This window comes from Marmota monax, unplaced genomic scaffold, assembly GCF_021218885.2.
Source record: "Marmota monax isolate L192 unplaced genomic scaffold, Marmota_monax_Labrador192_F-V1.1 WCK01_AAM20220418_F8-fsc00078, whole genome shotgun sequence".
In the NCBI taxonomy this organism is placed as follows: Eukaryota; Metazoa; Chordata; class Mammalia; order Rodentia; family Sciuridae; genus Marmota; species Marmota monax.
Window position 1 is genome coordinate 7171226 of NW_026694865.1, and position 27980 is coordinate 7199205.

At 46.1% G+C, this 27980-nt stretch overlaps 1 protein-coding gene across 9 annotated transcripts in view; it reads left to right on the forward strand.

Moving 5' to 3' along the window:
* Positions 1 to 27980, forward strand: part of Dapk2 (death associated protein kinase 2) — a 166570-nt gene that overhangs the window by 92769 nt on the left and 45821 nt on the right. For 6 of the 9 annotated variants that reach the window (XM_058573353.1, XM_058573348.1, XM_058573350.1 and 3 more), the window contains 5 exons: positions 1403 to 1451; positions 2232 to 2258; positions 4808 to 4960; positions 5967 to 6012; positions 7165 to 8513. In XM_058573353.1, coding sequence (XP_058429336.1) covers positions 1403 to 1451; positions 2232 to 2258; positions 4808 to 4960; positions 5967 to 6012; positions 7165 to 7773 — 884 coding nt within the window. In that variant the 3' untranslated portion in view covers positions 7774 to 8513. The other 3 variants (XM_058573355.1, XM_046426585.2, XM_058573356.1) reach the window with 3 other exon arrangements.

A 27980-nucleotide genomic window follows, 5' to 3' on the forward strand; every position in this document is an offset into this window, starting at 1 on the left:
TCTCTAAGAGGAGAATGACTGAAAAGTGATACATAGTTACACAATGGTTTATTGCACAGTAGTGAGAATGGAAGAGGTGGATGAATGTGCAATGAGTAGTAGAAGCATGTAAAAGGCAATCAAATGACAACAGATCACATGCAGCATGACACCATTTTTATAAAGCTAAAAATAAGCAAAGCCAGGATAGTGATTATCTCAAAACAGGGGCAGTAGGAGAGTGGGAGGGCAGACATAACCCTGTAGATGGGATGCTTTAAGATATTTTCTAGATAGATTTAGCTTTTTCCACTCTGCCTCTGTCCTTCCTCCTCCTCAAGGTACTGCCTTCTCTTTTGCCTCCACTCATTGCCAACCTTTTAAAGAATCATCAATGCTCTATCTCCTCTTCCTACCTTCTGGAGACACTGGGTGCTGTGAACTTGGAGCTCAGCACTCACTCTCCAGTGCTTATCTGCTCCATCTCCAGGCTGCCTGTGGTCCACTCCTCTCCTGGCAGTCTTCTCTCCTACTCTACACTGTCACCACAACATTGGCTCAGCTCTTGTTTCTTCATGTACTTCAATGACTCCAGATGTGATGGCCCAGACCTCCTCCTCCATAGCCATCTGCCCCCTGGACATCTTCCCTGGCTGCCCCTCAGGCACCTCAGGCTCAGCATCTCATCTTAGTGACCACAAGGATGCCCTCAGTGGGATGTCCTTTCTTTTTGCCCAGACTCAGGGAAAGGTGGAGTCCTCTCTGCCTTCTTTTCTTCCCATTTCCTTCCAGCACTGACTGGTGTCCACTAGAGAGTTCTATAGCAGGGCTCCATTTCTCCTTCCTCTCCCCTTGTTCCTTCTCCTTTTCAGGCTTTCTTTACATGCTTTCCCTCTCCTTCACTATTAAGGCCTGCCTATAGAAGGTTTCTACCGGAATAACAGGTACCTTGTGACATAGTCTGTCTGAGATGCTATTAAGAAATGCCTTAGACTTGGTAATTTATAAACAACAGAAATTTAGCAATCATAGTCCTGGAGTCCGGGAAGTCTAAGATCAAGGTGCCAGCAGACTTAGTGTCTTGCTGTGTCCCCTCATAGCAGAAGGACTGAACAAGCTCCCTCAGGTTTCTTTGAAAGGGCACTAGTTCCATTCATGGGGGTCCTGCTTCCATGACCTCCTCACCTCCCAGGGGCCCCACCTCTTTTATATACTTGCACCAGGGATTAGATTTCAACATGTGACCTTTGGGGGGACACAAATATTTGGGCCATACTTTTTTCCTAAAATTCTTAGATACAGATTATTTCCATCTGCTGCTCAGATTTTCCTAAGAGTTAGGATGAAGACATTTAGCAGCAGATTCCCTAGAATTCCCTACAACTATCTCCTCTCATTTATTTCTCCTCTTGACTTCTTTCAGCTCCAGAAATCGTGAACTATGAGCCCCTGGGGCTCGAGGCTGACATGTGGTAAGTTGTACAGGTCACTCAGGTGGCCTAGGGATCCTTCCAAGGGCAGAAGTCCTCAGAACCTGCTTTGGGTGTCATTCCCTTGACTGTGAGAACTCTCTTCTCCACATTCACCTCTTAGAGCCTCAGGCTGCTCCAGGTGTTCTGCTGCTGCTGGAAGCAGCAAAGCCAGGTCCTGAGGCCAGTTAGTGCATGGCCAGGTCATGGCTCGGTCAGCTGCAGAGAAGCAAGGGGAGGGGCAGGGCCGGAGTGTAGCTTAGCCCTGGACTGCCACGGCCATGGTCAGGATAACAGTAACAGTGGCTCATTTGGGCAGTCCACCAAGTGTATAACAAGTGCCTCCCTCATCCTGGGCACTGTGTTGGCCTAGGGGTGCTGCTGCTGTCAGTCCTCTGCACATGCAGGACTCTTTCATTTGAATGCTGCTGGACAGTAGGCTGAGCACTTGGCCTTTTAAAATCCTGCCTGCAGTCCTGTGAGATAGTTCTCATTATCTTCCTAATATAAGAAAAAAGGGTCTCAGAGGTGGTGAGAGATGTGCCCAAATCACAGAACCTGCAAGTGCAGAGATCAGATCTTGAACTTGGGTCTTTGATCTCCGTGTGCTGAGCTCAATCACTCTAAATGCATCCCAGGCTGCTGCTGAAGAGTGGGATGGAGAGGGGTTTCGGGATGCCTGGAGGAGGCAAGTGACCTCTTCTCCTGGGACCACATGGGGAGTCCCTTGCTGGTCTGAGTTGGAGGCAGGAGGTCCTTACTTGACTGTTTTCTGTTTTGCAGGAGCATCGGTGTTATCACCTACATCCTGTGAGTATCCCTGATTCTGGGGCTCCAACCCAGCATAGACTGTGGGGTCCTAAGAGGAATGAGAGAGGGGCAGGTAGAAAGATGTACTGAGCATCCATCTACCAAGAGCCAGATATGTTAAGTCCACAGAGCAGACCTGAGACTGAGTGCTCTGAGGTGTTTCATACATTTAACCCTGGCATTGAGTTTGAGCAGGAAGCCCGGGGAGCAGCCCTCCCTCCTGCACAGGCCATGTCTGCATTCCTGTGTGGAGTGCCAGGCCTCCCCTGCCATGGGAATGTAGTGGTTAAATAAGCCAACATGTGCCAATTCCCTAGTCCCTGCTCTGGTGCATGCTTGGCAGGTGCTTAGGTATTCAGTCCATCAGTGCTACCCAATCATCTTCCCCTCACAGCATACCTGGAAAATGCTATTTTTATGGCCCACTGCAGTGAGAGTCAGCCCATAGCCAGAGGGAACAGGGTGGTACCAATGCTCCAGGACTGAGGGATCATTCTCTCTACGCCCCCATAAACCAGCTTTCTGACTCACAGCAGCCCTTAGACTGAGAGCTCTGCACAATAACAGTGGATTCCCCTGAGCTGCAGCAGAGGGTCTCAACCCTGGCTGCACTGTCAAGTTTTCAATACCTACCATGGCCCAGGCTCACCCCAGATCTATATAAATTAAAATTGCTAGGGGTAGGACCTCTGCATCAGTAAATTTTTTAAAACCCACTTGAATTTGATAGAGAGGGCTTTGATGGAAAGAGAGGCTGAGCATCACTTTGTGTTGATCTGTAATACTGGATGACAGCCAGGATATTCAAACGTCGTCTCTTGAAATCTGAGTTTCTCCAAAACTCCAGTTCTCATACTGAACAATTAAGGAATTCCAGCATCTGCAGGGCACACGATTGGCTCACTTGAATTCAACACAGCTTTATCATTGGCTGGCACCATCATGGGCATTGTGCCAGGCAACAGGACATGGACGTGAAGGAGAGCCTTCCTTTCTTGCCTGGGGCTCTCTGTCTGAGGGAAGCACACCATACAGCTACCTCTCACCCACAGTGACCAAGGTCACTTCTTCATGTCAATTATGTGAGATAGAGGCTGCCATTTTCTTCATTTTACAAATCAGGAAACTGAAGCTCAGAGAAGTTAAAGAACTTACCATGGTTCACACAGCTAATGCTTAGCACAGCTGAAATTCAAACCCAGCATTGAAATAGCCAAAAATACAAAAAGTTATTTCTTGCTCCTAAATCTATGCATATTTTCTATTCTTTTCTTGTCTCATTGTTTTATTGTCTAATATCTGTAGTACTAGATTGAATACCAGTAATGAAAGGGAACATTCCTGCCTTACTTCCAATTGTATGGGGAAATCATCGATCTATTTATAATTATATAAATATGTTACATACATAATGTAATATTCTTTGTCAATTGAGGATTTTTCAATTGATAAATTCTTTATCATTCTTATCAATTGAGTATTCCTCTATTACTATTTTCTGATTATTATTTTTTATCATGAATAACACTGGATTTACTGGATTTTGTATAGTATTTTTGCATAATTTGAAATGATCCCTGTTTTTTTTTAGTTTATTGTTTTAATGGATTACTTAATTGCATTTTGAGTCTTAAACATCCCTGGCATATTTGGAATAAATGTCACTTTCTCATGGTGTAAAAATAAAATATCCAAAGTTTTCCAGTATACCTTGCTACTTCCATGCAAAGAAAGAAGCAGGGGGAGAGGGGTAAATATTCAAGGTTTGTTTAGTAAACAGAAACAATAAGACTTTTCGCCAATCAAGTAAGGAGGGACTTAAAAGAGACCAAGGTGACATCACTGCTGTGTTTCTAACGAGCATCACTTCACATTTGTGAAGCGATGTCATTGATCAAAGCAAGGAGCACATGGAGGGGGGTTTGGCACAGTGAGTCCTGGGAAAATGGCACATCTGGGCCGACGTGTCCCATGAGCAACTGAAATGCATGTCAAGAGATGGTAGCTTCAGAAGTCACTGTTTGTCTGATGCAGCCTTGAACAACCCTGTGGGGACCCCACAGACCCCAGTCTCCATGCCTCTTAGGATTTGCTCAAGTTGTTCCCTTGGCCTGAAAGAGCTTTTCATCTCCTCCTCCGACTGCTGTCAATTCTTCAAGACATGACAGTGCAATTGTCAACTCTCCCATGGAATTGCACTGGGCCCCCCCCTTTTTTTTGGTGCTCCCATAGTCTTTTATCTGGCTTTCAATAATTTTCTGCTTTGTTCTGCTGGGGTTTATGAAGAGCTATGTCTGTTTTTTCTTTTTTCTCCTCTCAACTTTTGTGTCCACTAAGACACAGTTTGTCCTCTGTAAAGTACTTACTAGGAGTTCCATAAAATGTGTTGAATTGGACTGCATTGAAAAAGCTGTGGGTTGGCTGCCCAGAGAGGGCAGGCTGTGTTGCCAGGAGCCTCCCAGCCTTGTGCTATAGCATGGGTCAAGTTTCCCGAGTCCATTTCCATCTCCAAACCCGCAGTCATGTGGTTCCTTCTCTGTTGTATGCAGCCTCAGTGGAGCATCCCCTTTTCTGGGAGACACAAAGCAGGAAACACTGGCAAATATCACAGCAGTGAGTTATGACTTCGATGAGGAATTCTTCAGCCAGACTAGCGAATTGGCCAAGGACTTCATTCGGAAGCTTCTGGTTAAAGAGACCCGGTAAGAAAAAAAGAAAGGCACTGGTTTCTCAGGTACTAATCCTCTCCTTTTACCACAGTCAAAGATGTCAGTCTGTCTTTGCTTTGCCACAGCGTCACCTGCACCATTGTGGTCTAATCTGAGCAGGTGCTAAGAAACATGACTGGCCAAGACTTGACATTCACCTTGTTTGCTCAAGTCTTTCTGCTTTCTTCTACTGAAATGCCAATAACTGTGTGTATATGTGAAAATGTGTGTGTATGTGTATGTGTAAATCAGTCTTTGTTTTTTAAGACTCATTACCTCGTATAGTCTGTCCCAAAGGCACTCAATTAGAGAAATAAAGTAGCAGGGTTTTCAAGCCAGTTCAGGTGGGAGTGGAGGAGGCAGGCCCAGAGAGGTCAGTACAGTGGAAAGAGAGGAGACACACTAATCCTACTCCTGCCTCAGAGCCCAGAATGAGCCCCATACCTGTGGGGTCAAAGGAGGACATGGGCAGGGAATGTAGGGTGCTGGTACCCAGGGGAGGGCCTGGATGGAGCAGGGGAAAAGGGCCACCGATGCTAGAAAATTATGTCCTTTTGGTCCCACAGACTTCAAAGAGGGCCAGAGTGGTACTAGGTACTAAGGTCAGTACTAGGGAGGGCCCCCCTACCTGGGAATAGAACAGCGAAGGACAAAGGAGGGACCTGGGAGGCAAACAAAGACCAAAGGTTTAGCAATGGAGAGCTGGCTTTTGGAGGATTCTGGAAACTCAGTAGTGCATTTAATGACTCCCCTAGAGGGTGGTGTTAGGCCTTTTAACTTTGGAACTGAAGGTAAGGGTTCAGGTAGAAAGGTCTCTCTGTTTGGGTTCTGCCCAAACCTCTTTCCTGGGAGCATGGGGCATGCAGGCAGTTCCCATCAATCTCTGCATCTTCCATTATGATGGCATGGCCAAAGAATGCCAAAAGAGTGTGAGAATGGAGACTGCTGCTCCCAGATTCTGCCCTAAAGGATCATCACTGTTTCCTAATCCTCATTTCAGGAAACGGCTCACCATCCAAGAGGCTCTCAGGCATCCCTGGATCACGGTAAGGGCACGGTGGTGAGTTCCAGTGAGCAGGGGTCTTTGCTCTGTCACCAGGGCTGGCTGTGGCAGCCAGATGCAGAAGGCCTGTGGAGAGCCTTTTGCTGGAAACACCAATCCTTGGGCACAGAAGATAGCTTGTCATGGGCCCCAAGGGGCCTGACCATTTTCAAATAGGGTTATGCTAAATGAAGTTTGTATTTCATGGGTTCAAACAGCTTATAGAATGAAACCCTGACTTTGTAACCTTCTTCTCTGACATTTGGGGCTCAAAGGATATGCTTTACATCAGTTAGCTGCTTTCCACAGGCACCATGAGACCTCAGGAATTAGCCTCTGAGACAGAAACCTGGTAGGAAGAGAGACTGCCATCCTGTTAGGGGAGTTCTGTTCCCTTTGGGAAGGGCCAGGGGGAAAGGTCAATCTCTCCCTAACTTGCCTTGTAACCAAGCTCCAACTGCTGGTTTTTCAGAGGGTCTCGCAGTCTGGTATAGTGAAAAGCTTTTGGGGAAAGAGGGACTCATAGACCAGTACTCTGTTGACTGACTAGCTGTGAACTTCCAAGACTTCTTATTCACCTTCATTGTTAAAAAAGAAGGCTTACAGGAATGATCTGAGCGTGCAGACAAGAAGGGTAGAGGCCTATAGATGATGGGGAGTAGAGAGGGTTGGAGTGATCAGGGGGATCAGGTTCATCTGCTTGTTGAAGGATGGGGAAGATCAAGGGTCCTCTTGCTGAGCATGCTCAGTTTTGCCAATATGCAAAGAACCCCAAAAGAGAGACACCCTCTGCCTCCCTCTGCCTCCCTCTGCCAGCCATGGCCTTGCCTGCTCCAGCCCTGGAGTGGATGTCTGCAGAATCCTGACCACAGCCCGCTTTTCTGCCTGAGCCCCTTTAAATGCTGTGCGTGTGGAAACCCTCTAATGGCTGTGGACCCCTCCGCCCTGAAGGGAGCATGCAGGGAGCATTCCCATACCCTTTGACCTTTCTTATGGACTGAGGGGTTGCTCACTCCACCTGGGCTCTCCCTGTGTCCTGACGCATGCATTGAATGCCAAAGAGACCACCGTGTGTGCCTTCCACCTGCAGCTTGGATTGCCCTTTGGAGCATGCATTATGTTAACATTGTGGTTCTTCTGTCTGAACAACTGCCAGTCGAAGGGAGAAGTCAGAGCTCCTGAGCAGCGGAAGACACAACCCATTGAGCTGAAGACCAAGCGTCTGAGAGAGTATACCCTCAAATGCCACTCAAGCATGCCCCCCAACAACACTTATGTCAACTTTGAGCGTTTCGCCCATGTGGTAGAAGATATGGCTAGGGTGGACCAGGGATATCGTGCCTTAGTGGGGGCCCGTGACACTCTCCAGGATGATGTGGAAACCCTGGTCTCCATCTACAATGAGAAGGAGACTTGGTACCGAGAAGAGAACGAGAGTGCCCGGCACAATCTGTCCCAGCTCAGGTATGAGTTCCGCAAGTTGGAGTCCTTGAAGAAGCTCCTGCGAGAAGACATCCAGGCCACAGGGGCTAGCATTGGAGGTGTGGCCAGGAAACTGGACCATCTGCAGACACAGTTTGAGGCTCTGAGGCAGGAGCTCTCAGCCGACCTACAGTGGATACAGGAAATGATGGGCAGCTTCCAGTTAGAGAGTGGGGACACAGATGGCTTGGGAGCCATGTTCCACCAGGATGCCAGTGAATCCCTATCGGAGCTGCTCAGCAGACCACACACACAGGAAGTCCTCGCCAGCCTGAAGCTCTGAGCACTAGAATCCAGTCAATAAAGCACTTTCCCATTCCCCTGCCTCCGCTTCCAGCTAGAATCATCCTGTAGGGAGTATATCTGTAGGGCAGCTTTCCACCCCTCTCCAAAGAATTGACAGTTGCCGAGGTGCTGGTTAATTATTAATTCCACACCTCCTCTCACCAACCTGGATTTCTCAGAGAGCGATGGCAGAGCAGCCAAGCTGTTAAAACAATTAGAGAACAAATTCCCCTCACCATACCCTTTTCCACAGGGAGTACAGCACTCCTTGGGGAGATGCTTGAGAATGGATTTGTGGTGATGGGTTTGTTCACCTCTCTCTTCCCACCTACATGCCTTATGATTGCAGATCTTGAGTGATATTTGAGTTAACTAAGGATAACTAAGTCAGCATAATGCTTTCCTGCTACAGAAGCAAGAATTTTAAATGCACAGAGAAAATAATACTACCTTTTGTTTGAACTGACTTTTGAGGCTCTGAGGCAGGAGCCCTTATGTCTGTGACCTCACTTGATCCTTAAAGAACTTTTTGAGATGGGAAAGTAGGAGATGATATGATTTCCATGTAATTGATGAGGAAACTGAGAGGGAGGATGGTGTAGGATCATTCATAGCCAGTTGATGCCAATGAAACAGGAACCCAGGTGACCATCTCCAAGATGAAGCATATGGGAGGAAGTAGTGAGGCTTAGTTGTAAATATCCACCTTAATATTAAAGTTCAGATCCCAGAGGCCAAGCAAGCAACTTCATGTATTTTTCCAGGTGTGGGTGGAATGCATACACTTGTACATGATTGTCCCAGGAGCCATGTCCCAGACGGTGTAGTCACTGTTCCTACCCAGCCCTGTCCAGGTCTGAAGACCAACCTACAGAGCAGGAGGGAAGAGGAGCATCTCCCCCTTCTCCACTCTTTCCCCCAACTTATGGCTAAGTGCCCCAACTGTGCATTGATAATGAGAACCAAAAGGGGCTCAACCAAGAGCTTCCTTTCCTATGTACTAAGCCATTGGGCCTTGACAGTCTACTAGACTCCATCAGAATTTTTGAAGAGGATGGACAGGAAGACTGGGAAGCACAAAGCTCAGTGACTCCTTGAGGAGTATGTGAATCCTCTTGAGGATTATATGATCTCATCCCCTTTTCCCCAAAGGAGGAGGCAGTCAATGTAATCATAAAATCATACAGTCAGTGCAGGGAGATGGACGCGGCACTGCTTGAAGTTTTGGGTTGGGGAGCAGACCAATTAAAGAGTTTCAAAGTGCCTTCATGGCTTCACAAAACATCCCTGTCATTTGGATTGGATATTATCCCCGGTTTAGAGATGAGGAAACAGAGGATGTGATTTTCTCCAGGTCACTTCATTAATGACAAAATAGGGGCCTTCTGATGGCAATCTGTGGCTCTTTCTGCTTCTTCAAAAAATGCCCCAGTCTCTAGAAGTTTACTGTCTGCAGGTGGAGGCAGATGATATCCGGATTCATCTGTCCATTCAAAAAATAACTTTCAGGCACTTCCAGACACATGGCTTGACTGGTGATACACGGTTGAGTAAAAAACAGGCCTGTCTCTTGCCTCGTGGAGTTCTCTGTCCTCTGAAGGATTCCAACATTAACCAAGAATCATTAAAACGTAGAACCGTGGCTGAGACACATGCTAAGAAAGGGAAGCATTCCTCAATGCAAGAACCTATGGTGGGGCCTTTGATCTGGTCAGAGGAGGTGTCTGTCCCAAAAGCAGGGATGCTGGAACTGAGACCAGCTAAGCAAACGAGGGAGAGAAGTGTTTCCAACAGGGCCATCATGTCAGGGCTCTGTAATGAGTAGGGCATGGAAGACTGGAAGTGCCAGGACAGTAAGAAAGCTAGAGGGGAGAACAGGAATGTCTACATGGCTGGGGAGGAGGCAGGACCAAGAGGTCCTTGGCCACATTAAAGAACTCTGCCTTGCTAGGCACGGTGGCACATGCCTGTAGTCCCAGCAATTTGTGAGGCCGAGACAGGAGAATCACAAGTTCAAAACACCAGCCTCAACAATTTCGTGAGGCCCTAAGCAAATCAGCAAGATCCTGTCTCAAAATAAAAAAAGCTCTGCCTTTGTCCCTGGAGTCATGGGAAGCCACTGACAATTCCTGGGCTGGTGTTAGAGGGGAAACACTCAGATAGGAAGTGAGTTAGGACAACACATATTTTGATGTCAGGAAATCATTTCTTCAAAATCCTATCTTCTTTTCTTTTAGCAAGCTGAATTATTTCAAATATCACATATAATACTTGAAACAGAATTTTTCATCAAATATAAGAAATAATAATTATAATTTTTATAATTATTATTATTATTTTGTACCAGGGATTGAACCCAGGGGTGCTTAACCACTGAGCCACATCTCCAGCCCTTTTTTATATTTTATTTAGAGACAGGGTCTTGATGAATTACTCAGGGCTTCACTGCTGAGGCAGGCTTTGAACTTGTGATCCTCCTGCTCAGCCTCCTGAGCCACTGGGATTATAGGTATACACTAATGTGCCTGGCTAAGAAACCATGATTATAAGATATTATCATTGTTTTATGTACCATTAAAAAATAAAAATGCCCAACATGGGAAGCCTAATGGGAGACATTAGACACATAAAGTTGTGATAAAATAATGATAGGGTAAATGAGATCTAGGGCTGCTATGAAGGAAGAGAGAGCAAAAAAAAAAAAAAAAAATACAACTCATTCTGGACAATATGTGGGGATGGAAAATCCTCCTGAGAATGGGAGGCCCAGGCTGCTAGTCCTCATGCAGGGTTCCTCTTTGCCACAAGCTGTGTGATATTGAAGAACTTCAAGTATGGAATGTCATGGCCAACAGTCTGAGGCTGGGTGGCCCCACATGACCAGCCAATGCAATCCTCTCTGGGAGCATCTGCCTCTACTCCAGGGCCACAGCAATGATATGACATTGTTGACTGGGAGATGCCTCCTCATTTCTGAGATCCAAAAACATGCATCTTGGAATCAAGGAAAGATGACAAAAACCCTATTTCTCTAACCGAGAGAATTGGTACAAAATGACCTCTACAATCTCTCCAAAGACTTCTCTGCCCTGTCACAGGATGTTGTATACTTGTTTGGCATAGATTCTGCAAATATTAAAGGTCTCTTTGGCCACGTTAACAGGCATTGACCTTCAATGCCAGGCTTCCTGAGGCCAGGATGACTGCCAGTTGAGCAACACAGGGCAGACTTCTGGTGAACGTCAAATAAATGGGAATAAAACAAAAGAATAATATGGTGGCAATGATTTGAATTAGAGAGACTGGTAAAAAGGGAGGAAGAAGTGGTTATCTTAGATTTGTGGAATCAGCTACACACCATCTGATATCCTCATTTTACAGCCTCGTAGAGGGCAAGTTTTTCAGTCTCTGCTGATCGGCCCCTGAGCTGGGCACCCAGCCATAAGTAGTTTTTCTTCAGAGTAGTAAAATGGTCCTGTGTGTGTTTCTAGTCATTGGTAACTGCTTCTCCTTCACTGTGTTTCAAAAACAGACCTTTTTCTGTACAAAGAGCATCTAAAGACAAATCAAAGTAAATTGAGAAATGCCCCCAAGTCTGTCAGGGAAATCAGAGAAGCCTGTGACCTTCCTCTGTCTCCTGCTAGTAGAATTCCTTTGGCTCTCAACCTGGTGCTGAGGGGAACCCAAGGAGGCCTGTGGAACGCAGCCAGTGAACCTGCTTGCTCTGTTCCCCCCATGCCCACAGTTGGCATTGTAACAGTGGTGGTAAGGGCAGGGCTGGCCATGGTGGATGGCACGTGGGCATATTTTCTTGGGACCTTGAGGGAGGACCTCTTGGGGGCACTGCTCTGTGGGCAGGCCCCTCTGCCATCATGGAGGATTTTTAGTTCACAAGAATTGAGTAAATTAAAGGTCAACTTCCCTGCTCAGTTTAAACACCATCCTGGGCCATTGGGGAGGAAAAGATGACTGTGTGACATCTCCCTGAATAAAGATTCCCAAGGAAGCTGGAGAGTCAGCCCTCGGGGAGGCAGCAGTGGTGACCCTGCCCTGGGGCAGATGCTCATGGCATATCTCTGCCTGTCTAGTTTGTATTAGGAAGGGTGGTGATGGTTTGGTAGTTCGTGATTTTGTAGATAAGGGAAGCTAATGATGAAGGGATGGAACAGAGTAATCATGACAGGAGAAGCCAGAACATCCTCCATGAGCCCCTTCTCTGCTGGTGACTATGAAGATGGCAGCTTCCCTCCTCACTGGATCACGCCGCACAGTTGGCCCACATTGGAGGTGGCTATGTGCCCAGCTGTCACCTCCCACGGTCTACCTTTTGTGAATGTCTGAGGAAATGAATGCCTTTTCTCCTTTGTCTATGAAGTTCTTGGCCTGTGGAGAAGATTCTTTGCCCTGGAGAGGAACCCAGCAGAGGGCATGTTTGAGTTGCAGAGGGGCCAGTGCAGTTGAACAAACACTGATTGTGCTCTGGCTTGTGGTGGAGTAGGGGTGACTGATAAGGACAAGATAACCCCTGAATGAAACTCTCAATATCTGGGGTTAATGGGGACCCGACCGACTGGGAGGTGGGAAAGGCCAGGGTTAGTGATAAAATAGAATATTCTAAAAATCAGGAGAGAGATGAATTCTGATTGAGACAGGGTAGGAGGGATGCAGAGAGCAGAGGTCTTCTCAGGGCAGCTCCATCACTGACACCCCTACCATCGCCACCAAGCTGTTTCCTTATGAAGAAGGTGCTAAGTAGAATTTGGAGGGATGGCTGTGAGCCCAGATTGGGTCAGGAACTCAGAACTATTGAGTGGAGGCTAGAGATTAAAATGAGGAGAGCTTTTGTTTTTAACTTTTTGTCATGGAAAATTTTCAAAACTTTCACAGAAGTACAGAGAATAGTATAGTGGATTCCAGGTACTTATTATCTCACTTCATCTGGAATTTAGTCAAAGTCACAGCCAGTCTTTTTTTTTTTTTTTTTTTTGGTACTGGGATTGAACCCAAAACAGGATCTTGCTAAATTGCTGAGGCTGGCTTTGAACTTTTGATCCTCCTGTCTTAGCCTTCCAAGCTGCTGGGATTACAGATATGTGCCACTGTGCCCTGTGCCAGTCTTTTATTCATCTCCCTCCACCCCACCACACACACTATTTTCTGGAATATTTCAAGAATTTTAACACAAACTTCAGATTTACTCGATTCATAAATTCTTCAGCATGAATCTCTGATAAGAATTTAAAAAAAAAAAGAATTTTTTTTTTCAATGCTGGGAATCGAACCCAGGGCCTTGTGTATGTTAGACAAACACTTTGCCCCTGAGCTACATCCCTAGCCCTTTTAATTTTATTTTGAGTTAGGATTTTGCTAAGTTGTCTAGTTTGGTTCTCACGCTTGGGATCCACCTGCCTCAGCTTCCAGAGTAGCTGGAATTACAGTTGTATGCCACTAAACCCAGTAGGACTTTCTTTTTTTATATAACCACCATGCCATTATCACACCTGAAAAATCAGCAATAATTCCTCCATCTCATCTGGATACCTATTCTATAATCACATGTCCCACATTTTTCAAGGGTATCCTGTCGACAGTTGGTTTATTCACATCAGAATTCAAACACAGTTCACACATAGCATTTGGTTGACGTCTTTCAAGTCAGCCCCTTCCTGACAGTCCAGGGGCTGGGGTTGTGGCTCAGTGGTAGAGTGCTCACCTAGCATGCTTGAGGCACCAGGTTTACCCTCAGCACCACATAAAAATGAAATAAAGATGTTGTATGTCATATATATATATATGACAGTACAGGAGGGAGAGCTTTGGAAGCTTTTGCTGGAGTTGAACAATTGCTCAAGAAAACTGAAGGTCCTGGAGAAGAGGATTAAGAGTCTCCATGTATTCAAGCTGAAACCTAACTCAGAAAAGTCAGGCCAGGCAAGGAAAGGGGCATTGCCACCTCCTCCTATTGCCTTCAGCTCTCCCTACCCTACCCAGTGAGGAGGCAGACATCCAGGTGTCAAGCCTCACCTGCACCTTCCTGAGAAAACCAATGGTGAGTCCAGCCAGGACAGGGCTCCAGCCATCAAAGTAGCCAACAAAGGAAGGGGCAGAGGTGCTACCTGGAGAGATGCAACTGAGGGAGGTGGAGGTAGTGAGGCCCAGAAAGTGTCCTGGGCAGGAAAGAAAAATGGGTGCCCCAGTTTTCCATGAAGTATGAGGCTGGAGAGAAGGTACAGATGGAGGTTTGAGAAGTTGCAATCTGTTTGCAGTTTCTACAGGAAGCTTGGTATTTAGAGAAAAGCGTCTGGAATGGCTCTTCTGTGAAGCTGGGGTCTCTTTTTCATGATTTGTTGGTGGCTCCTGCTTCCTCTCCACGCTCTGTGGATGTGGGCACAGACCTAGAACAGCCCACTAGACTTTTCAAAGGCATTTGCATCTGTATAAACAAAATCTGACTCCAGCCTCCACTGCTTTCTGTCTTCTTGTCTCCCTTCCTGACATCCTCCCAAGACACAGAACATACCCCCAAGAGCCAGGTGGAAATTTCCCAGGCTTCTGACGACACTGATAGGCCACAAGGTTGGAAGACAGTTGGGTATTCACTGTTTGCAAGGAGGAAAGGGCCAGGAGAAGGCGGGCATAACTCCTTCTTCCCCTCACATTCTCAATTTAGTCAAAAGTGTTCGAGCCACATTCCTTCTGGGAACAAATTTCACTGCAGAATTTGTCTCTGACTTTCCAAGCTGGGCTGATAGCATTAGCCTGGCATTGAGCCTTTTATCAACCAGGGAGGCCCATTGATTAGGAAAGGTAAGCCTGACAGACTCATAGCCTGGATGGTCATCTCCTCAGGGGTGATGCTATTGTTTGTAGCATATGGATGGACAGGAACCTAGAAGTAATTGCATCACTTTTCATTAATGGCCCTGGAAATGGTCCCACCTGACATTTCATCTGGGCCCCTCTGCTCAGTGGCTTTTCCTGCTTGGCCAGTAGGAAGGGGGGATTCTCCTTAACAGGACCCCTTGCCTGTGTTGACCTTCCAGCCCTGAGGTCAGCCATTTTTCTCCTGGGTGAGGGCACCCCGCAGTAAGTGGACAAAAAGAGGTTCCTTCCCTCTTGGAACTTTTAGCCCCACCTCATCAACTTCTCCTTGTAAGAGACAAACGTCCTCTGCCAGGGTTCCACTGAAAGGATAAATCATGGCTGAGTGAATTGAAGACATGAGTGAAGTTAGAGGTAGAAAGGTTTTGAGGAGTGAGAGGCAGCATGCTAATCATCTGGGGGAAGGAGATTCTAGAAGCCATGAGGAATAAGGAGGGTGGGATTCACAAAACAATCCCCAAATTAATACAGAATAAAATGCCAGGCAGTGACACATACAATAGAGAAGACTGGCATAAGCAAAGTCGTCATGGGGGACTGCTGAAGAGCTGTTTTATCTAGGGGGAATCAGGAAGGCTCCTCTGAGGAAGTGATGTTTGAACAAAGACCTGACCCAAGTGACAAAGTGATGTAAGAATGAGCAAGGGCAACGACCCTGAGACCTTGGGTTTAGGATCAGCAAGCCAACCTGTGTGGCGGAGGAGGCATATGCTGGCCTAGGAGTCTCCAGGAGAATGTTGGGTTATACGGAGAGCACTGGAAAGCCACAGGAAGGCTTGGAGCAGAGGGACAGGCAGGTTGTCAGCACAGGTGGGCTGCCCTCTGCCTGCTTTTCTTTTTTTTTTTCTTTTTATGTGGATATGACAGTAGAGTGTATTACAACCCTTTCCTTATTAGAATCCCATTCTTGTGGTTGCAAAGGAAAGTCCTCTGCCTGCTTTTGTGCCTCCCTTCCTGGTGGGACCTGGACCCAGGCTGGACCTGCAGATGTGGCAGGTAGTTAAGGAAAGGGTCCAGGAGAGCTGGGCGTGGCCTGGTGATCCCTCTGTGTCCTCATCCTTTTCTCTTCCCTTTTCCTGTCTCTTCCTTCCCCTCCTCTTTTTCCTGCACTCTTTGCCCAAACCACTGTGTGCTCATTTGGGAAGGTCAGCAGCCCCTGGCCTTCCCACCTCCCATCTACTTCAGGGTTGCTAAAACTCTGTCCCTGCTCCTTGACCCCCACAGAACTCTGCATCTCACTGACAGACTCGTGACACCCTTGCAGTGTACTGAGAGGGTGACCTGGGCCTCTCACTGATGAAATGAGTAGGTCTCAGGTCCTGCAATTTATTCCAATTTATCTCTTGAGCAGCTCAGGGAAATAACCAGGCAGCTACCTCTCTGGGCAGAGAGGAGAGAGGGGCTGGAGGCTTTGACATAGACATGGAAAAGTTTCTGTGCTCTGGGGTTGCTTTCCAGTGGTGGGATTCCTCTACTACAGAGCTGTCAGAGATAGCTGCTGCACATAGGAATAGAGCACGCAGGTGCTTTGGTCAGGCCTGGGAGGGAGACATTATTTCTTGGAAGTGCTCCAGGAAGCAGGTGGCACTTGCATTAGAATTTGGAACACTTGGAGGCCTTCTGGGGGCTTTAGAGAAAGGCCCTGCAACGGGTCCCCTGCCATATGCAAGTCCAGAGCAGCCCAGGCCCACAGTGTGCATTGGCTTTCTTCTGGTTCCTGATGCTATGATGAAAGATGAACAAGAATGGAAATGTGCTCTCAGTGTGGTTAAGAGACAAGACCAGCCTTAGGGAGTCAGTGAACTACCCACCCTTAGCATTCATCAGGACCAAATATGGCCTTGCAGTGAGCAGGTTGTCAGAGTAGAGGGAAAAAAGCTGCACAGGACCTTAGGGGTCATCCCGGGCAGCTCGTTTTCTTGAGGTCATGGGGTCCTTTGAGAATCTATGAAAGCTATCGACTCAGAAGAAATGCTTGTCTATGCAGACACACTAAATTGGTTTTTTATTGAGGTATAATTTATAACCCATAAAAGTTGCCATTTTAAAACATACAATCCAATGCTTTTTAGTACATTTACAAGGTTATACAACCACCGTTGCTTTCTTACTCCAGAACATTTTCATTATCCCAGAAAGAAACCCCATACCCTTTGTAGTCATCCCCCATTCTCTCCTTTTCCCAGCCCCTAGCAACTTGATCTACTTCCTGTCTCTGGTTTTGCCTATTCTGGCACATTTTATATAAATGGAATCACACAATATGTGGTCTTTTGTGCTGGCTTCTTCCATTTAATGTTTTCAAGATTCATTCATGCTGTAGTTTGTATCAATACTCTATTTGTTTTCATGTATAATATTCCTGAATAATATTTCATGTATGGATACCACATTTTCTTTATCTGTTCATCAGTTGATGCACATCTGGGTTTTTTCTACTTAGCTCTTATGACTAGCTTGCTATGAACACTCACATACACATTCACACACGAAAATTTGCAAACCGTTTCAGAGATTCACAGAACTCCCAAAACCTATCTCATGACTTAGGAAAGCCTCATTTAATAAAAAGAGGGAACTGGGAAAGGTGGTGCACACCTGTAAGCACAGTGGCTGGGGAGGCTGAGGCAGGAGGATCACAAGTTCAAAGTCAGCCTCAGCAACTTAGTGAGGCCCTGTCTCTAAATAAAATATTTAAAAATGGCTGGCGATGAGCTGGTTAAACACCCCTGAGTTCAATCCCTAGTGTCAAAAAAGTGGGGGAAGGGATTTGAGAGGAGATGGACATAACTTGTTACTGTTTATTGAGTGGTGCTAGGTTAAATTCTTTATGTAAGCCTCAACAACCCTGTGACACGTTATTATCCCCCATTTCAGATAGGAAAACTGAGGCTCAGAGAAGCCATATCAGGCTTCTTAGAGAAGCTGAGATTTAAGCTAAGCCTCGACTGCTAGGCAATGAAGGGCAGTTACACATCTGTCTCCACCTGACTCCCACCAAAGCCCCTATTTCCTTCCATTTATTTTCTAAAGATGTATTAATGCTCTGTTTGCCAACAAGCCATCCATTTTGCTAAACCCAGAGCCAGTCCAGCATACAGGGAGCATCCCAGATTGCCAGAAAATGACCCTGTCCCCAAAGTGATGTGTGATCAAAGCCCCTGCCTCCTGCTCTCCCACTTCAGGAGAAGCTGGGCCTCCAGCCACACTGGCTTGTGTATCTGGTTGTAGCAATAATAGCTCAGGGACATCCATCTCCTGAGCAGCTGAGACATCTGTAGCCATTGCCTCACTGTACCGCTCCCACTGCACACCCTGCCTGGCAGGGAGGTATTGGGGCAGGTTGAGGACAGCATGTGGCTAGGGTTCTGCAGGGAGGTGGGCAGCTGCTGTCTGACGCCCATTGACACCATCATGCTCTGCTTTGTCCTGTAGCCGGTGGACAACCAGCAAGCCATGGTGCGCAGGGAGTCCCTGGTCAACCTGGAGAACTTCAAGAAGCAGTATGTCCGCAGGAGGTGGAAGGTGTGTGTGGTTTGGCGTGGTTGGGGGAGAGGGCCAGCCAGGCACCCTGCCGCTCTTCAGGGTCCCTGAGCACATTCTCACCTGGCATCTGTTTTCTCTCCCTCCCTCCCTCAGCTGTCCTTCAGCATCGTGTCCTTGTGCAATCACCTCACTCGCTCCCTGATGAAGAAGGTGCACCTGAGGCCAAATGAGGACCTGGTGGGTAAATGCAGGACCCTTTGGGGCAGAATTCTGGGGGTGGTGTGAAGCTTGGAAGTAGGGGGACCTTCTCTCCCCTGTTGAGGCAGGTGAGTGCTAGTTATTTCCAGTCTTTTCTGCTGGCCCTGTGCTCCTCTGCCCTGGAGCTAGTGTGTAATCAGCAGAGGTATATGTTTGAGGGGCCTCTGGCTGGTGCAGCATGAACTTTTGGAGAATCTTAAATTCTTTCCTGCTCCATCTTTGAAGAGATTGCTGCTCCCACTCCCTCCCCATCCCTCCAGAACCGCCCTGAAGACTTATAGTCCTCAGAGGATGGTGGGGACTCTGGAGAATGAATACCAGAGACCATCCAAAATTTATTTCTGATGATCCAAAAATCTACTTTAGAATGGGAATTTTACATCCTCTTTTAAATCCTCCCATTTCTAGCTTGCTTTAGATTACCATTATCAATAATAATATTAGGATGGTTTCTTATACTTGTTATAGTTTTGTGCATCTTATAATGGGATATGCTGAAGAGAATAGCCTCTAGAGCCTCTAGAGCCAGACTGCCAGGATTCAAATCTGCCACTTACTAGCTAAGTGATCTTAAGGAAATTACTTAATCTCTCTATGCCAAAATGTCATCATTTGTGAAATGAATTAAATAATAGTTCCTACCTCATAGAATAAATATGGGGTTGTAGTGACCTGTCCCTGAAATTTGGCATGTAAGTGTTCAATACATGAGAGCAATTATTACTATTGTTTAAAATCCTCTTATAGACTTTAAAATACAACACTAATGTCAGTATTTCAGTCTGTAGGGATTCCCTGGCAGCTCCCCCACTGCGAAGGTGAAGGGGGCCACCCAGGAGGGTCTGAGTTGGTACAGGCCAGGACAGAAGGTGACTCCTTGTTAAAGAAGGGACAGAGAATCAACTGTCTGAGACACCTGAGCAGCCTCAAGATACACAGCACTTAGGCACATCCCAGGACCCAGCACTTCCCGTACTTCCTATTCCCCCCATGTATCCCGGAGTTCTCTTTCTTCAGCCTGAGCTCTGGTTTATTCCTGCTCTTGCCAAGACTTGAGGATTTATGACTCCAGAAGCCTACAAGGCATTGGCCAAGTTGTATCCCTTTTCTGTCTGCTTCCCTGACCTGCTATAAAGGGGACTGGACCACTCTCCCTCTGAGCATACCTGTCAATCACATGCAGACTTTACCCAGCTTACTTTTTTGTTGTTTGGCTCTGATTCATGGTATAAAAAGTTGCTGGTCAGCAGAGCTTGAGTTATTTTTATTATAATGGCAAGACTTGGTCCAGGATGTATTTGGCTGAAGTTAACCTTGCCCTTGGATTTCCTGCTGGCTCAGGCCAGCCTGGGAGGGTGCATGACAGGGAGCAGACATGCCTTTCATGAGCTCTGACCCCATTGCCATGTGTGTGGAGAGAGAGGACCAGAGAGTAATGGTGAAGAACATACATTCTTTTCCTAATTTTTGTCCTAGCACAAACACTTGAAGATAGTTTTCTTTTTATTCAAACACTCAGCATTATTAGCTCCGCGGCTCATTCTACAAGTGGAAAAGTGTTGAGTCCCAAACAGACATAGTTTTTACAAAGGGACTTTTCTTAAAAAAAAGGTAATGATAGGGCCCTTTTGTTTGGGGAATATTGAAATTGAACATCTAACAATTTTTAATTTTTTTTTAAAGAGAGAGGAAGAGGGAGAGAGAGAGAGAGCGAGCGAGAGAGAGAGAGAGAGAGAGAGAGAATTTTTTAATATTTATTTTTTAGTTTTTGGCGGACACAACATCTTTGTATGTGGTGCTGAGGATCGAACCTGGGCCACACGCATGCCAGGCGAGCACGCTACTGCTTGAGCCACATCCCCAGCCCCACAATTTTTAAATTTTTTTAAGATGACTTTATGAAGTCTGAATTAGTTCTTTTTTGTTTTTAATCTTTCTTTTGTTTATTTATTTTTATGTGGTACTGAGGATCGAACCCAGGACCTTGCACGTGCTAGGCAAGTGCTCTACCGCTGAGCCACAACCCCAGCCCTAGTTCTTCTTTTAATAATTAAAAAAAAATTTTAGTTGTAGTTGGACATTTACTTATTTATTTTTATGTGGTACTGAGGATCAAACCCCGTGCCTTGCAAATGCCAGACGAGTGCTCTACTACTGAGCCACAACCCCAGCCCCTAATAATTTTAATAATTATATTAGTTGGTGTGAGCTGAACAGAAAGACATCATGCCCTCTGGGTAGTTACCTGGGCTCTGCTTTAGCCATGTTGGGATGGACAGACTGTATTGTCTACTTCTTTCCTTGTTCATAAAAATGAGCTTTTCAGAAGTCATTTCATTGGAAGAGCTGCAGGGCAAGGCTTGCTGAAGGTGCAGTGGAAGTGAGTCAAGGTGGAGGGGTTGGAATGGTGGCTGTTGGAGCTTGGGGGGGAACCTATAGCTTACCTCTCTCTCTAGACTGAGCAGAGACTCAGCAGCCCACAGACAACTTATCCTTATGTGTGGCCACAAAGGGCACCAGATCTAATTTTCATTATTATGGTGGGTGTCTTTTGGTGCCTGGTTTCCCTTAGATGCCCTACCTGCTTTCCTGCCTCCAAGGAGGCCTCAAGTTTGTTAGTCTGGCCTCATTTTAAGCCCCCCACCAGACCCCTCCCTTCCACTGGTCTCTGGATATGCCCCAGCTGAGGTATATCAACTTAGGCTGCCCAGCCCAACCCGCTTCCTGGCATCCCATAACCCCCTGCTCTGGCCTTCTTTTTTTTTTTTTTCCCCAGAGGAATTGTGAGAGTGACACTGAGGAGGACATCACCAAGAGGAAAGCCCTCCACCCTAGGAGGAGGAGCAGTACCTCCTAACTTGGCTGGACTTGCAGTGGCTGCCAGGGAGGTCCAGGCCCAGCGGGGCTCCCTTCTGTGCAGACTCTTGGACCCAGCTCATCACCAGCAGCCAGGCGTTCCACATTCCTGAGCACTTTGCAAGAGAGGGGCCTGCAGGATTCAGAAAAATTTGCAGGGGAGCCAGGAGACCCTGGGAGTTCTGGCTCTCTCCTGTGGAGGAGGCTCCAGCACTTCCAAAACTCTTAATTCTTCATGAAACTGGCTTTTATCTGTCTGCCAATCTCAGAATCTGGGCAGGGGTGTGAACTTCGGGAAATGATGTAAAACATCATCTTCATCCCGGCATGAAGGTCAGACTCAGGCAGCTCTCCTCACAGGGTGAGGGAGTTCAGAACCAGCCTGGTCAGAAATCACACCAGGAAGACAGAGACCTCCCACTAAGGGAACAGTGAAGAGAATCTTGGAATATGAGGGACCAATCCGTGACCTCCTAGAACCCACTGGAATCAGCATACCAGAGTGACCAACATACTAGACCTTCTAGAACAACCATTGTCAGCCCACTGTGCTGTAATATTTTTCATTTTTATTAAACTTTTGGTTTATCTGAGGCTTGGCTTCTTTTAGGGCTACCTTCTTCTGATTTCCTTAGCCCAAGGGCCTATGACTTGGAGGTGCTGAGGGGACAGAACCTCAGAAGGTGATTCTAAATTGTCCCCTCCTGCCTTCAGGGTGTCTGCCTTCTGCATCCTTCTCTAAAGGTCTCCAACCCTGACGCCAGCATAAAAGGCCTGAGCTCCCCACACCACCCCTGTACCACTCCTGCTGCTATGGGCTAATCATGTCTCCCCCAAATTCATATGTTGAAATCCTAACCCTTCCCACCACAGAATATTAGTATATTTGGAGACAGGGTCTTTAAACAGTAATTAAAATGAAATGAGTTCACTGATGTGGACCCTGATTCTCTATGACTGGTCTTATAAGAAGAGATTAGTTGGACACAGTGCCACACGCCTGTAATGCCCCCAGCTCTGAGTCAAAAGGATTGCAAGTTCAAAGCCAGCCTCAGCAACAGTGAGGCACTAAGCAACTAACTCAGTGAGACCTTGTCTCTACATAAAATATAAAATAGGGCTGGGGATGTAGCTCAGTGGTTGAGTGCCCCTGAGTTCAATCCCTGGTACCAAAATGAAAGAAGAATCAGCCAGGCATGGTGGCACATGCCTATAATCCCAGCTACTCTGGAGGTTGTGGCAGGAGGATTATAATTTTTTTAGGACAGTCTGGACAAGTCAGAGAAACCCTTTCTCATAAAAGGAAGGGGGCTATTGGAAGAGCTGTGGATGTTGTTCATTGGTAGAGTGCTTGCCTCCTATGCACAAGGTCTTGGGTTTCCATTACTACAAAAAAGAGTGGTGGGTATTGCTGGGCACAGTAGCCTGCCTTATTGTCACAGCTACTGGGGAGGCTGAGGCAAGAGGATCGCTTGGACGCAGGAGTTTGAGGCCAGCCTGGGTGATATAGCTAGAACCCATCTCTTTAAAAAATAAAATAAAGAGAGATAGAGAGAGAAGGGGAAATCATGGGAGGAATTATGATTGTATGCTCAGTCCATAACTTTCAGATATATTCATACAGATGTAATATAAAAAATATATCTTTTTAGACTTTTTGAAAAAAAAAAGAGAGAGAAGGGGAGATTTGGATACAGAGGGGAAAACATATAAAGACACAGGGCAGGGAAAATGGCCTATAAGCTAAGGAAAGGGGCCTTGGAAACAAACCAACCCTGTGAACACCTTGATGTTACAATTCTTGAGAAAATAAATTTTTGTTATTTAAGACACCTAGTCTGTGGTACTTTGTTATATGGTACTCTTTGGTTCTTAAACCCTAGTAAACAATACCTGCCGACTATGGCCAAGATAGAGATGGGAATTTTAACAATGCAGATAGAAGAGCATAAAGAAGGGCCCAAGGGAGAAAGGAGAGGATAAAGATGGATTCCTCTTTGGGGGAATATGGCAAGGGTACCTGCATGGCAGAAATCCAGGCCCTGCTTTCCCAGCCAAGAGAATGGCGTTGCTGACCAGACTCAAGAGAGGACCCATGGAAGTCAGAAGTGAAGAAGTAAGGGGTGGCCCTGAGAGTGGGAAAGTACATAGAAGGGGAAGGGAGGGGAGTTGTGGAAAGTGAGCCAGGGAACCAGCTGAGGAAGTGAGCCAGGAAGTACAGGGCTGGGAGGGATCAAAAGGGTAGAAAGGAAAGGGCCCTTAGTTGGGCTCCCTGTGTCAGCAGTTTTAAGCTCATTGTGAGAGAGCAGGCCAAGCTGCCTTCACCCTGTAGAGGGATTCTGAACAAAATGGCCCCTAAAGAACAGAAAGGCCATGCAGTTTCAGAAACTCTCCCAGCAACATGGAGGGGGCCTGCTAGCATGCTGTAGAAAGCTCTGCAACTGACCTGTGCGTCCTGGGCTTCCCCAGTTTTCAGACAGAACCAGCCCCATACCTTGCTTCAGTTTGGGAGGACAACTGAGGCTGAGAATTTCTGACTACACTCAGCGCCCTGGACCCGTGAAGGATTCTTGACTGAGCCTGATGATATAAATCAGCAGGAAATATTCTGCAACATGGGCTCGCTGGGCACTACTAGGAAGTCATTTGTGGTGGAGGGAGGTGGCTCCTCTCCTGCCTGGAAAGAGAGCTATGAAAGGCTTGTCTGATCACAATCGTAGGCTTAGCCTTTTAGATCTTAGCACAACCATTCTTACAGAATAGGAAATAGAAAGCCTAGAGAGAGGAAGTGACAACTTCCTGCTTCACACAGAAAGTCTGTGAAATGTCTGGTAAAAGCCCAAACTTCCTGACTCTTAGTACAGTGCTCATTTTTTTCAGCTCAATAAACTGTGGTGGGCCTTCCAGGAAATAGATAGATTGCCTCTTTTTTTTTTTTTCTGATACTGGGAATTGAACCCATAGATGCTTAACCACTGAGCCACATCCCCAGTCCTTTTTTAAAATATCTTATTTAGACTCAGAGTCTCACTAAGTTGCCTAGGGCCTTGCTAAGTTGCAGAGGCTGGCTTGGAACTTAATATCCTCCTGCCTCAGCCTCCTGAACTGCTGGGATTATAGGCATATGCCACCATACCCAGCTAGTTTTGCCTCATTTTTAACAGGCTGGCACTTGTATTTTACTGTTACCTACTTTGTCCTTCATTCTTAGAAATGGAAGAAAGTGTCATACTTGTTTCTATACATCTTTCCTTATTAAAAAGATATTGCCCCTGGGTGAGGACAGCCCAGCAGCCAACCCCCATGGCTGCAAGGCAGACAGGGAACTAGTATTTACTGGATTCTCACTATGTGTTTGGCAGTGTCCTAAATGCTGGAGTTAGATTAGGGAAAAGGAAATACAGTCTCTGCTCTAAAGGGGTCTACTTCATCATGCGCACCGACTGTTCCTCCTGGTCTTCCTGTCTAGGTTATATAAAGCCCTGTTGACTGAGACAGCTCTCTGGTGTTTGATGGCATCTGCTGGATTTCCCAGAATCCTTTGGAAAGCACAGGGCCAGGCAGGGGCAGAGAGGGCCTTTGAGGATGCTTATCCATTGAGGATGCCTTTTGGGGCCAGAAGCCAGGCGCCAATGCCACTCCCAGACACTGCCCCAGTCACTGTGGCTCTCTGCTAACAGATGGCTGCTGGCCTGCAGGTGACAGGATGAGTGGAACAGCTAGCCTAGGGGAACCAGGAGCATTCTGTTGGCTCTGAAGGAGGATGTGTTGGCCAGCTGACACTTCAAGGCTAAAAGAAGCCACAGTGTGCTCTGAGGCAAATGGAACATTTCCAGGGATAAAAGTCATGCACAGTTAAGATGCAATTCTTTGAAGAGGTCTGGAGGTGTCCTTCCCCAGAGCATTTGCTGTGTGTTTCAGGATGCTGCATTAATATTTCACAAATATGTATATCAATATTTTAACGTGTGCTGTGTTTTAATGTCAATCTCACCAGCTTTCCTGACTACAGATCTTAGATTATACTTGCCTTTTCCACTCAGATGTTTATTTGCCAAAAACCTGGTTTTGGAAGCAAATGAAGGTCATACTGTAAGAGGTAAATCATTAAATCTCTCTATATATATAAAAAAAGTCAAGCCTTCTGTTCCATAAAGAAGCAAGTATATGTGAAAAGAGCTAAACTGAGGACTGTGGTGTTGAAAGGAATTGTATCTGGCATAGGTTTGTAGAACTTTCTTTCCATCTGGTCCCCAGCTTGATGTCATCCTGATAATGTTCTATTCACTGTTGCTGCACCTCAAAGAATATCTTCCTGGGTAGTCTACTGAGAGAATCCCATTCTAAGCAAACCTTAATAGGCTTAGGGACTGGAAAGTTGAACAGCTGTGAACAATGGGTTGACATTTCCAAAAGTAGAGACACAGTTGGTGACCTCCCATGAACAGTTTCTCTCTTCTTTGATTTTCCCTCTCTCCCACAAATTCTCTTTCTCTCTCCCTCCAGCTATTAGCAATTCATAATATATAGCTAAGCATATATCTTAGTAATTTCTTATTGAGTAAAATTTATGTTCCCAGCTCTCAACCTAGAAAACAGTTTATTATATTTTCTAGGGAGAAATCATTTTGTAAGTATTTTTCCCCCTGTGGATCTGTGATCCACCACCCTCCAGTGAAAGGGGGAGAAAAAGAGCTCACAATAATTTTTTTAAAAAACTGCTCTGCAATAGGAACATTCTTCACACATTTCATGTGATCCTCTTCATAACCTTGTAAGGGAAACGAAAGCCTCATTTTTATAGATGATGAAGTGGAGACTCGGAGGAGTTAAGAAATTTGCATGCAGTCACGCAGCTGGGGTACTTGGAATCTGGATTCCGGCCCAGTTTTGCCTTCCCCCACATCCACGTTTTTCTCTGCTTTTCCTGGAGAAACACAGTGGTGGATGAAAAAAGAATCCTGGAGAACCACGTACAGTATGAGACTATTTTTTTAAGCTCAAAATCTATACCATATGGTTAGAGATACATGCAAACGTGATAACATTATATTTCAGAAGCAAAGCGGTGACTATCCCCAATTCAGGGTGAAGCTTATGTCAGGGCGGCTGAAATAGGGAGGAGAATAGGGTGAGCACTGGGTTGTTGCCAATATTCGGACCAGCACCCAATTTACCGTGAGCTCATGGAAGTTAATTTTATTATTATGCATCCTAAATTACCTATTAGTTGTCTGTTTTTGTTTATACCAAATGTTAAATTGAAAATAATAAAGGGAAAAAGTGAAGTGAAAGAAGCCAAACCCAATGTTGATTGGCTGCTTTAGTGGCCTCTATTCGGACAGTACAGTGACCATCCCTGTGTGCTTTTTCCCTGTTGACTCCACAGTGCATTTGCCACGTGTTCTTTTACTGGCGCCTCCATCAGAGATCATCACGCCACCCTGTGAGAATACCTGAGATGGGGTTTTTATTCCCACTTTAAAGAGAAAGGGTGGAAACCACCCCTGCGCCTCCCAGCCTCACCTCCTCACATCACCTCCCATTGGAGTTTGCCTAAAAACATGGGTCCAAGGACAACTTCCAAAGCCAAACAGGCTGTTGTCAAACTGTGCCCCAGAGACCTTCATGTCTCTTTGGATTGAAACCTAGAGGCTGGGGTTTGAAAAGTCATCTGAGCCTCTGCCTGGGTTTGCACTTGGGTTTGTCTATTTGGAATTGAGCCAAAGAGAGGCTCTATCATCCCCCAGCTCCCCTCTCTAGTTCTTAGCCGTCCTTATCATAGTTCTCCACTCAAAGCCATAAAGCTTAGGTGAAGTCCTGATACTCTTCAGCTGTTGGACCTTGGACAGTAAACATTGTGGGCTGGATTTTCTCATCTGTGAAATGGTGACGATAACATCGGTGTTACTTGTCATGAGTGTCTCTTTGAAACCAATTTTGTAAAGGACCTTGGTCAACTTTGAAGGACTTGGCAAAAAAAAAAAGAAAGAAAAAAAAAATATATATATATAGAGAGAATAATTTAATTATACTCTGAGGCCTCAGGCCAAAAGAGTAATCTGAGAAATGTAGAAGTTGACCAACGTGGTCAATACTGGGACTCTGCTGGTCAATACGGGGGCTCAGGGTGAAAGGCTCCTGGGGACCAGCTCTGCTTCTTACTCTTTCTCTCAGACATACCTGTAGAATGCTTGATTCGGTTTACTCAGCAACAGTTTATGAAACAGGAGAAAGCAGGAGGGAGGCCTTTCTCTATCACGTTGATGCTGGAGACCATCATCAAGGGACTCCTTCAGAAAGGTCCTGCCGGGGAGTCAGAAAAAGCTCTGGCAGGAGTCAGGGTGCAAGAGGACAGTCTTTCCAGTCAGACTTCAAATGTGTAATAACTTCTTTGTTTTGTTTTGCTTTTAGTACTGAGGATTGAACCCAGGAGTGCTCTACCACTGAGCTACATCCTCAGTCCTTTTATTTCTTATTTTGAGACAGTCTCCCTCACTAAGTTGCCCAGGCTGGCCTCAAATTTGAGATCTTCCTGCTTTGGCTCCTAAGTCACTGGGCTTGCAGGGAGCTCTACCAAGCCTAGTTCATGTAACAAACTTTTTTTTTTTTTTTTTTTTAAAGAAGAAAATGCAGGATTTTGACAATCTGCCCCCATCCTGTTTTCTCATGGTTTATGTTTTTGTTTTTGTTTTGGCATTATATTAGTTTGCAAGAAATCCT